A 12,258-nucleotide genomic window follows, 5' to 3' on the forward strand; every position below is an offset into this window, starting at 1 on the left:
AGTTAACCGTCTTCTCGGTTTTCTTTTATACCGGTCTAAACATTGGAAACATCAAATAACCATCCAATTAAACTGTGTAATCACAAACCTTCAAGTTTTCTACCCAGCCACATTCTTCAAACACCCCAAATACCAAATAAGAATCCATCGTCTCTCTATTCCTCTCTTCATCCCCACTATTTATCAGTCTCCATATAACTCACCACCTTCTACCGCAAGTAAGATTGGTAACTGCAACCAAAAGCATGGCTACGGAAGAAGAAGCTCTTGAGTCTTGATGATTACACCAAGGATGGGACGGCTGAGAAGGAATCTGGTCCGTAGATCCAAGTGCAGTGGATAGACTGCTTGCTCCTTTATTGTTGGTAATCTAATTTCTATCTGCCTCCTTCTCTGTCTCTCAAAGGCTGAATGTCCATCCAGCCTTAAGGATTTGGTTACCCACAACCCACTTGATTCGTGTATCGCTTTTAGGATCATACACGTGTTGGGCTCCTCGAAACTTGGAAGCCAATTAATTTGCTCCATTAATTATATTGTTATAGTAACCATCCTTAATAATGTTCTATAATCACTATGCAAATGTTTCAATGAAAATTTTTATTTAGTTTCGTTATTCTTCTTCTTCTTTTTTTTCTTTTTTTTTTCAAGCATTCATTTCATACTGTTGTGAGTGTAGTATTTTTTTTAATAGATTTTCTTGGTTATGTAATATACTCTTTACTATTGCATTCTTTGATCATACTCTTTAGTTAAAAGAATTACACAACAAAATTGTACATAGTATCATGTAGTTAAGCAAATTCAGCAAATGCACTCCTACTTTAATGTGAATCAAATATTTTAGGGCTTTTCCTGTGTTCTTTTTTTTTTTTTTTTTTTTGCCATGCCTTGGAAAAAATAATGAAAATTTTGTAGGCCGATGTTTAACAGCGGGAATTAATGCAAAAGTCACAAAATTGTACATATGTTATTTGGAATTTGAACACAATGTCTTCAAAAGTAGTTACAACTATTTTTTTTTTTTTTTAAGTCTTAAAAAAAACACCTCATTTACCTAAAAAAATTATACAGACTATTTCAAAACAATGTCACTAAAACTATAGCTATAATCCTTATTAATCATGTTTGTAAATAGTGAATATAGGTAATTACTTACCATTATCTAAAGTGCTTTTTACTATTTGTTCTTTGTTTTTTTGGGGATTACAACGTTTTTTTTATAGTCACTTGAATTAATGTTTTAAAATATTAATACATGTGATTTCTTTTGCTTCATTGAGAATTCAATTGCAATACGCATAGATATATTTTTATAATTTGAAAGACATGTATTTAGTTGAAATATGATGTTAACAATATATTATGCTAATATTTCACTTTTTGCTTAACATAATATTATATGTTCTATTTGAATTGAATATAGAAGTTTGTTGTTAAATTTTTTCGGTCTTTAGAGCAACACAGACGTGCTTTATATTTGCAAACGATTGCTTTAGAACCTTCGGCTTCATTGTTATTTGTTATTGTTGCTTTCTTTTCTCTAATGGATTTAAAGGTTTTGTGGTTCTTTTGTTCCCAATGTTTCTCTTTATCTCTAAAACTCCCACCCACATCACCAATTGGATTCTCCTACAAGAGGTAGTTGAATTTGTGTATCATTTCACCTATTTTTCGTTTTCTTTCGACAACTAACTTTTTTTTTTTTTTTTTTTCTCTTTTTTCTTTTTCATTACCTATTGATTCGATAAATATAAGAATTTGGGATCTAAAAACACAAAACTATCATCTCTTTAATCTTTTACACTCTTTTGATATTTTTTTTCCCATAATAATAATAATAATTATTATTATTATTATTATTATTATTATTATTGTTGTTGTTGTTGTTTCACAATCTCTTTTTAATACGAGTTTGTAATATTTTTCATATGTAATACAATTTGAGCATTTTTTTTCTTTTATTATTACAAAAAATACAACTTGAGCATTTGTGTTGTTGTAAAGGGTCTCTCAATGCTTTTCTTTTTTCTTTAAAGCTTTATAGAACACCTTTTTTTTTCTTCCTGCTTCCTACTTGAAACCTTTTTTTTTTCTTCCTGTCATTTATGCATCCACTAATTTTTATTTTTATTTTTCCTTCCTGTCATTTTTAAAAACAATCCGTGCAATTTCAAGCTCGTTTTATTAGTGTTTATATGTGTTAGAGTGATTTGGAGGCTAGTTTACCGGAAAGAATCCACCTTGATTTCTACTTTCTCATTTTTCTCCCTTTTTCCATCTCAAATCACATCCAACATGAAAATAGGAGGAAAAAAATAAAACTTTACCATAGAAGCAGGTATAGTGCATCTGCTTGTTCTTTATGTGTACGTGTGTGGGGTGAGAGAGACAAACAGCAGGGAACCATACATTTTTGTTCATTGAACAATCAATTCATTGCAAGGCCAGAAAAGGAACAAGAAAAAATGAATCAACTCATTGGAAGTCAAAAATAGTACTTATAAAAAAAAAATCTTTAATTACCCTTCAAATAACAGAACATAGAAGATTAATATTTCCAGCACCTAATTTTTCATGACAAACAAGGATATACACATAGAGAACATATATTGCAAATTGATAAATTCAAAACAAATCTTTGTAAAAAGCATGCAAATAACTCTTTACACACTCACTCTTCAAGCATCCAATAACTGCGTCTCTGAAAATTTTCATTTTCTTCACCATGGGCATAGTAGCAGTGCAACACATCAATGCTTCCAGCCTGAAAGGAAGTATAATTTTTCTTACACAGTTAATTAGAAAGCAGGAAGAATCTTTTAACATATATCTCTCCCTAAATGAGAATGAAACAAAAAACCATTAGATTCAGTGAACAGCATACAGCAGCATGATTTAAATGTCTTTAATCAACCATCATGCCCGATGCCTACCTTGAGCCTCTCATGAGCTTCCTTCACTGTCTTTCCATCCTTTTTTTTCCTCCAGTTATGGCCATCTTTTCTGAAGTATCTCAGCACCTTCCTATCAAAAAGAAAAAGTGAACCACCTGAAATTGGAAATACATGTCAGGTGAAGATATGTTGAGAAGTATATACTTTTGAAAAATTAACAAAAAAAAAGGTTCGAGGAGTGTCTACTACATTATTGATTTGTTTCACCTTTAAGTTCTCATGGCTTGTTAAGAATGCCCTATTGTTGAATTTAGAAAGCATGTCCTTTATGTTAGCTCATAAATAAGAAAATTTCTTGTAGTTGTAGGCACATTTTAAAGCATCATCTACTCTGATGCAATGCTTTGAAAGCTGAACAGGCAAAGGAAGAACAAAGTCCAGAGGATTGAATGAGAACTTAGAAATTGATACCATATGTATCAGATTTAAAAAATAATTTTCTGCTTTTAGTTGTTCAGTGATAGGGGCCACCTAACTTGGGAGTTAAAACCCATGGCGGCATAACCCAAGGTAAAATACTACATACTACTGATTAATGACTTTCTTGTTCTCTTTTCTTCTTTTACTTAGGCATTTTCTTGTAAACTTCCTGTGTACTAGGGTAACACCCATCTGCGCCTTTTGATATATACTTCATTACTTATCAAAAACATACTTCAGGCCTGGGTCGGAAACCAGCATTCGTCATATTAGGTATTAGGAAGAGTATGGGTTCTACATATGAAATACCTATGGTAGATGGTATTTCCTTTGATTCCATTTCAGAGGCGGAGGCTAGTTGGTTGCAGAGAGACTTTGAAGAGGAAGAGGTTAGAAAGGTAGCGTTCAAAATTAATGGTAATAAGGCGTCGGGCCCTGATGGGTTTTCTATGGCTTTCTTCCAAGTTTGTTGGGAGGTGGTGAAGGAGGATGTCATGAAGGTGTTCGGTGCTTTTCATGATGGGGGGAGGTTTGAGAAGAGCCTCAATGCTTCTTTCGTTTCGCTAATTCCGAAGGTTCCCGACGCTACCAATCTCAAGGATTTTCGGCCAATTAGCCTTGTGGGAGGAATTTACAAAATTATAGCCAAGGTGTTAGCAAATAAATTGAAGGCAGTGTTGGAAAACATTATCTCTCAATCCCAAAGTGCCTTTATCAAAGGGAGGCAGATTCTTGATCCTGTCCTGGTTTCTAATGAATGTCTTGATAGTCGGCTGCGATCTGGGGAGCCAGGGGTCATTTGCAAAATGGATTTGGAAAAAGCTTATGATGATGTAAATTGGGGTTTCTTGTTATATATGCTTAAGAGATGTGGATTTGGTGAGGTTTGGTGCTCCTGGATTGAACATTGCATATCATTGGTGCGGTTTTCAATTTTGATCAATGATTCGCCTAATGGCTTTTTTAGCAGTTCCAGGGGATTGAGACAAGGGGACCCCTTGTCTCCTTTGCTGTTCGTTTTTGTTATGGAAGCTCTTAGTAGGATGATTTCCGCGATAGTGAATGGGGGGCCATTAGAGGGGTTCCAGGTCGGTAATATTACTCTTTCTCATCTCTTGTTTGCAGACGACACTTTGATCTTCTGCAATGCTATGCCCTCCCAACTTCGATATTTGCGGAGTTCCTTTTTGTTGTTTGAAGCTGCGTCCGGTTTGAAAGTTAATTTGGCCAAGTCGGAGATAATTCCAGTAGGGAATGTGGTGCAAGTGGACAGGTTAGTTGGTATTCTTGGGTGTGGGGTTGCCTCTTTGCCAGTGAAGTACCTTGGTCTGCCGCTGGGGGCCTCTTGCAAGGCTAAACATGTTTGGGATGGAGTTATCGAGAAGATAGAACGGCGGTTGGCAGGGTCGAAAAGGTCTTATTTGTCGAAAGGGGGGAGAGTCACGCTTATCAAGAGTACGCTCGTCAACTTGCCTACATACTACTTGTCCCTTTCCCCTATTCCGGGTAGTGTGGCCAAGAGGATTGAGAAGTTGCAGCGGGATTTTCTGTGGGGGGGTCTAGGCGATGAATTCAAGTACCACCTAGTAAAGTGGTCGAAGGTTTGCACTCCGATTAAGGAGGGAGGATTGGGTATCAGGAACCTCAAGACTTTCAATCGTGCCTTATTAGGGAAATGGTTGTGGCGCTATGGGATGGAGAGAGATTCTTGGTGGAGGGCAATGGTGGATGCGAAATTCAGAAGTCTTTGGGGAGGGTGGTGTTCTTTGGAGCCAGGTGGATCTTTGGGGGTGGGATTATGGAAGAACATTAGGAAATGGTGGGACACTTTCCAAAGGTTTACACAGTTTGAGGTAGGGGAGGGGTCTAAGGTGCACTTCTGGCACGATTTGTGGTGCGGCGATATGGCCCTCAAGAATGCTTTTCCAGGTTTATTCAGCATTGCCTGTGCAAAGGACGCTTCAGTGGCGGACAGTTGGAGGTGCTAGGTGGCTCTATCCAGTGGAATGTGAGCTTTTCTAGAGAGGCTCATGATTGGGAGGTGGATGTGTTGGCCTCCTTCTTCCAAGTGTTACATTCCGCTAAAGTGAGGCGAGGGTGTGAAGATAGGTTGTGGTGGAATTCCTCCAAAAGGGGCCGTTTCAAGGTCAAGCTCCTTTACGCTTCCTTGGCGAATTCTGAAGGGGGAGGATTTCCGTGGAAGAGTGTGTGGCACACTCAAGCTCCTCCGAGGGCAAGTTTTTTTGTGTGGTCGGCGGCTGTGGGCAAAATTCTGACCTTGGACAATCTTAGAAAGCGACAGGTGATAGTGACGAATAAGTGTTGTATGTGCAAGAAGAGTGAGGAGACGGTAGACCATCTTCTCATTCATTGCGAGGTTGCCTATGCTTTGTGGAGTTCCTTTTTTGGGCGGTTTGGGCTGTCTTGGGTGATGCCGAATCGGGTCTCGGATTTGCTCGCCTGTTGGTGGTCTTCAGGGAGGAGTGAGAGTGCCACGGTTTGGAAAATGGTGCCTACATGCTTCTTTTGGTGTATATGTAGGGAAAGGAATAATAGGTGTTTTGAGGATTTGGAGGGGACTTGGGAAGACATTCTAGCCTCTTGCTTTCATACTTTGTATCTTTGGACTATGGCGCATATGGCGCATGTCTTTCTAGTTGCGATTAGTTATGATGATTTTCTCTTTTGTTTTTCTCCTTCTAGTTAGGTGATCCTGTTGTATACTCCCGGTGTACTTTGGGGCGCCTTTACGCTATTTAATAAAACAGTTTATTACTTATCAAAAAAAATAAAAATAAAAAGTGCGAATATAATGTAGACTTGCATAGAAATTCTCATTTTTTTATTAAAGGCAATAGGAGAAATTTGGATATGGTAAGTAGCAAAATGAGAAAATAGGCATCATATGAAAGAAGTCTTCAGCATATTGGTCCAGATCACTGGTAACAATTTGGTAATAAAAGCTACACTATACATGATACCAAACGACTGATTAGCCTCACAAGTGTTGATGAGTTATCATCAATTAAACCAGTTGCAAAAGAAACTTGACCTCAGTTTTTTTTTTTTTTTTTTTTTCCAATAGGTGAATCTTGATCTCAGCTATAACATGGCGGGGGCTTTATAAAAATAAAAAGTCCTAAACTCCCAAAATCGTGAATAGATCACAGAAAAAGGAGGTAAAAGGTTATGCAAAATCTCTCCCTCCCTCCCCCCCACAAAAAAAACAAAAAGTTTGTCTAGAAAACTGAATCGATAATATCATTGAGATAGCTGTTGTTATCTGGTAGAAGTAACTTCTAACAATTATTGTACATTATATCTAACAAAAACAATGCAGGAAGGAATCGTACTTGCTGGCAAATTTGCAGGTTGTGGGGCAATACGAAACTTCTTATAATTTCGAAGAATTTCACAAATTTCAGCTGGGCGTAGCCATCGATGTTGTGCTTCTATGAGTATTTGCTCAATATCTGCATTCCACCAAATCACATTCACAGAAGATCTGTACGATTAATTTGATCCTTGGAAACCATCACAAGTACAGCCGACTTCAAACTAACAAGTATAGAATATTTATGCAAATTCGTATACACCAAATGCCATGTTGAGTGTATGCTTGTCCATGCAAAAAGCAGGCATTTTAAGAGAGCAAGTGACTGAAAATGGGTTTTAAATCTAAGCTCGGTTATGGGCATGCACCAATGCATTATATGCACGTATACCATTAAAAAATAATTTGCGTAGACAAATGTTCCATCTTCTCCTCTAAATTTAACCTTTGAGCCACAAAGGAGAGCCCGTTAATTATGATACACGTTTCTGATCAAAACGCTGTCATCAGCACAGTTCCTATTTAGTGTCTTCTACAACCCAAGAAGGGCTAAAAAGTGTAGGATTATCTCTAGTCTAAACTCATATAGCACGATTTTAAGCGTTGCCCTAGCATCGATGAATAGTGCTCCATTGTTACCATATCTGGAAAGTGAACACATTCACAGATACAACCCCCAAAAATTTAAACTCATTCAAAACCAAGCACATAATAAGTATTACCTATAAATAGATAACAATAGAAATTCACCAAGAGCTACTAATTCATCAAAATAAATACCAAATCCAAAGTTCCCCCAAACACAAAATATTACAAACATTTCCAACTGAATATCACAAAAGCATGCAAGAGCCGTGAAAATTATACATAAATACATAATATATGATCTAAAAGGGGGAAAAATTTTAGAAACACTTAAACACCCACGATTCCACTTGAATCAAAATACGAGAAAAACCCAAAAATCCTTCAACAAAAACCTCACCTAGTTGGTCACCAAGACCGAAGCGCCTGCTCTCCGCCATGAACTCGTTCCGGGTTTCTCACTCCAACTCAGTACCCAAACCCAGTCACCACAAACACTAGTAGAATTGACACATGGTTCTTTGATCTGGAAAGTGGTGGCCTAGAAAAGACACCTATGAAAATAGAGGAATTTGTGATCAAGAATGAGGGTAGATTGCCACGAAAAACACACAAAAAATTGAGATTTTTGTCAGAGTCAATGATTACAGAAGAGAAGTGAGAGATTTTAGAGGGTATGAGGAGGAACCTAAGGAAGGAAACAGAGATGGCGGCAGAAGTGTAATTGAGACTCTGAGGATTCACTCATTCCATCAGTGAAGTACATGAAAAATAGTAGGAAGAGAAAAGACTTTCCGGTCGGTTTGACGTAAAAAGCCGTGAATTGTCTAGTAACACGAACAAAAAAAATCTAGTCCCACGTCATTTTTACCTCAGCAATTGTATAATTAAGAAATATTGAAAAATAATTTAAAAATAGATATTCAGAAAATAATAATGATTAATGTTTTTTCAACATAATTTGCGCAAATAAATTATATTTATAATTATTGTTGATAAATTTATGTAAATAATTTGGATTTGAGTAATGCTACACTTCATATTTATTTATGACAGAAAATACATATTAATATTTGCTATAGTTGATATAACATATTTTAAGTGATTTACATTTTTTTTTTTTTAAGTGATTGACATGTTCCTAAAGAGTAGTTCAATCGGCCGAGAATCACGTCTATTGTGTTGACATGTCAAAAAAAAAAACACTCCATGTTAATCAGTGTGACATAGTGTAATAAATGATAATAAAAAATAATTTAGTGTAATTTTTTTTTTCTATAATGGGAAGAATCATATATAATATCAATCCAAATAATACAATTCATAAGGTAATTTTCTATAATGGGAAGAAACAAATAACTATCGTTGACTAGAAAACGACGTGTTTGAAACTAATGCGCCAAATATTCAGGATAGTTTTTTTTTTTTTTTTTTAAAGTAACTTCGTTGACGTTTCATGTCTCTATGGGGATTGGGGGGGAATTTGATCCCAATTCCATTTGCCAATTTCAATGCATCTGTCAGATTTTTTACCCCACCCGCAGTATCGCACGACCCGCACCCGTCCAGTTAATATGCACAACGCATGGATCTTTATGGAATGAGACCCGCTATCTAACCATGGATCTCCACAGCCAGGTAGGAATTGGTGCCCAAATAAGGAGGAAACAAGGTGGTGGTTGATGTCGTCGGTGCACGTGTGGAGGTAGTGGTGGAAGAGGTAGGCAGTAGGCTGAACCGTTCAAGTGAAAGCCTTGGTATCAAGTAGATTGTCCATGTTAATTTAGTAACTAATAAAATAAGTGTCATATAAACTACCATGATAATCTGTAATAAAAATTATAGTACTTTTAGTCATACTTCATTTATAAAAAGAATCAAAAAAATAAATTGTGATTTTTTAGGATTAGGGGTGTCCAAATAAGGAGGAAACAAGGTGATGGTTGGTGACCTTGGTGCACGTATGGGAGTAGAGGTGGTAGCGATAGAAGAGGAAGGCCGAAGTGGTAGAATGAAAGCCTTGGTACCAAGTGGATTGTCATGTTAATTTAGTGACTAATGAGATAAGTGTCATGTGTACTACCATGATAATCTGTAACAAAAATTGTAGTACTTTTAGCCATGCTCCATTTATTTTTTAAAAAAAAAATTTTAAAAAAAATTTCAATTTTTTAGGATAAGGAGTGCCCAAATAAGGAGGAGGAAACAAGGTGGTGGCTGATGTCGTTGGTGCTGGTACAGGAGTGGAGGTGATAGCGATAGAAGAGGCAGGCCAAAGCGATAAAATGAAAGCCTTGATACCAAGTGGATTGTCATGTTAATTTAGTGAGTCAATGACTAATAATATAAGTGGCACGTGTACTACTATGATGATTTGTAATAAAAATTATAGTACTTTTAGTCACACTCTATTTATAAAATGATTAAAAAAGATGTCGGTTTTTTAAGGATAAACTATAGTTATGGCATTTAATATAATGATTTCTCACACAAAAACAAGGGGACTTATTATATAATTACATTGAGAATCTCTTGTTAATATTGTTTGTTAACAAGAGTATTAATTCGATGTGATTATATTCAGTGTAGGCCATGCCTTTTAATTAAAAGATATACTAAGTGTCTTGAAAATCATTTTCACTAATTATAATAAAAGTACAACATGCCTCATACCCAGGTTCATACTTAAGCACATTTATTATTAAATCAAAAATTCGTCACAGCGGAATTAGGCTAATCTTCACCTACAAAACAGGGAGAAGGCTGTCAGTAAGCTTCCGGTCACGAGATCAAAGACACTCCGATGACCAAATTAATGTCTTGACATGGGGGAGAAATGTGAGAGAGAAAGAGAGGGCTCCCATGAAAGAAAATATCGTGTGCATAAGAGAGCATAGCTTACCATAAATGGGGAGAAAATGAGACCTTATACTAGGTCTCTTCAGCCCTCTTGGACTCTTGTGATTATGGGCCTCTCATATTAGGCTCCTGGAGGCCCAATGGGCTTTAGTTGGGATTGGCCTTGTTTTGGGCTATCTTGGGTTCTCTTGGATCGTAACAGTAGCAAATCCTTGATGTGACTAAGTTCTGGTCTGCACTAGACTTATTACGAATCTATCATTTACAACAAGTGATTTGTTCAACTAAATTGATAATAAACATGCACAATTTGATGAGTAATTTTAAAAGTTTTTTTTGTTCTGTCACTAAAAAATAGGTGACTTTTAAAATTATTATTTAATTAAAATTTAATAATGATCAATTATAAACTCAATAGTAATTTTAAAAATCACATTATTATTAAATGGATACGATAAATACTTGTAGCACTACTCTAATTTGATCTTTTCATTTTTGGTAGGACATTAATTGTCTTCAAGCTAGTTTGGAGGAAATTTCTTTTAACTTACTATAATAAGTGATAAGTGTCATTCAACATTTTTTTGTTTATAAAAAAATAATGTTGTGGTTCTTAGATTAGTAGAATAACAATAAATGCCTATTAAAATATTAAGAAAAAAAAAAAAAACATGTAAGATATGACACTTAGCACTTATTATATTAGATTGAATGAAATTTCCTTCAAAAAATTTCTATCCGTGCTTTATATACCAAAAATGATTTAAATTTCCTTTAAATTGGTTTAGAGGAAATTTATTTTAACCTACTATAATAAGTGGCAGTGTCCTCTAATATGTTTGGATTTTTCAAAAATCAGTGTTTGAGTTCCTAGGTTAGTAGAATGACAATAGATTATTTTTGAAAATATTAAAAAAAATATATGTGAAAAATAACACTTAGCACTTATTATAGTAGAATGGAGAAAATTTTATTTTTATTTATTTTTTTATCTTGAATAGATAATTAATTTAGGTTAGATGGTCACATGTCAATATATTATTAATGCTAATGTAATACTAACTAAAGGATAATTTTTGTACAAAAGCAAAGCACAAAAAATTATTCTATAAAAATCCAAACCACTGGATTGATTCTATAAAGATGCAAACTCCAATAACTTATTTTGATGTAATGTTCTATGTCACTTTTATCTTACAATTATTTGAATGGCAATCTCAACTTATTTTTGGATTTTTTTTTTTTTTTTTTTTTTTAACAATGATTGATCAATGAATGTTTATAATTGACACATTAACATTATGTGATAGTTGTGAGTAGGGGTGAAAATGCAGTTGTAGTTAGCGGTAAATGGCTAAAACTGCTAACCGCAACCGCCTAGACGGTTAGTAAATTTTACTAACTGCATCCGCTAACCACTAGGCAGTTAACTGTTTTTTTACTAACCGTTTTTTTTTTTTTGGACTTTTATTGGGCTTTTTTTTTTTTTGGCTGGTTTTGGGCTCACTTTAAACGTTTTTTTTTTTGCTCACTTTAAACAATTTATTTTTTCATTTTCATGGCCATTTTAGCATTAAAAATTGTTATATACCAAAATCCTTGTTGGTCACGAATCTACACAACATATAATACAAATAAAATTATAACAATTCTTGTAAATCATCACTTCACTTGTAGTCTTGTATATATATATATATATATATATATATATATATATATATAATATATATAACGGTTAGTGGTTAGTGCGGTTATAAATTTTCACCCTTAGTTGTGAGATAAAAAAAAAAAAAAATTGTTTATAACATTGAAAAATGCTATGTAATTATAAAAGTCTATCTTGTGTCATTTAAAAAATAATGCGACTTATAAAATTATTTGATCTAAATTAAAAAATGATCTAAGACAAACTCAATAATAATTAAAAAAAATTACATTATTTTTAAAAGAACAGTAAAGAAATTTATAGCATTAATCAAATAATGCTATATAGCATACTCTCATTTTACTACCATTTCATTATGGGAACGTAACATTGTCAATCTACTAAAAAAAAATCAACAATGAATTAGCAGCGTCAGTACAGTAGGATAGTAGCGAGAC

At 34.6% G+C, this 12,258-nt stretch overlaps 1 protein-coding gene across 2 annotated transcripts in view; it reads right to left on the bottom strand.

Annotated features, from left to right (window-relative positions):
* The window catches only part of LOC132166297 (calmodulin-binding transcription activator 3-like), a 19,394-nt gene extending 11,304 nt beyond the window's left edge, over positions 1-8,090 (bottom strand). The window contains exons 1-5 of one of the 2 annotated variants that reach the window (XM_059577094.1): positions 7,985-8,090; positions 7,697-7,850; positions 6,731-6,850; positions 2,937-3,052; positions 2,679-2,767 (exon numbers count right to left, since the gene is read on the bottom strand). In XM_059577094.1, coding sequence (XP_059433077.1) covers positions 2,679-2,767; positions 2,937-3,052; positions 6,731-6,850; positions 7,697-7,736 — 365 coding nt within the window. In that variant the 5' untranslated portion in view covers positions 7,737-7,850; positions 7,985-8,090. Of the gene's footprint in view, positions 1-2,678; positions 2,768-2,936; positions 3,053-6,730; positions 6,851-7,696 lie in introns of both variants that reach the window. The other variant, XM_059577093.1, reaches the window with a different exon arrangement.
* Positions 8,091-12,258: the final 4,168 nt, after the last annotated feature.

The sequence above is a fragment of the Corylus avellana genome, chromosome ca11, assembly GCF_901000735.1.
Source record: "Corylus avellana chromosome ca11, CavTom2PMs-1.0".
NCBI classification, from domain to species: domain Eukaryota; kingdom Viridiplantae; phylum Streptophyta; class Magnoliopsida; order Fagales; family Betulaceae; genus Corylus; species Corylus avellana.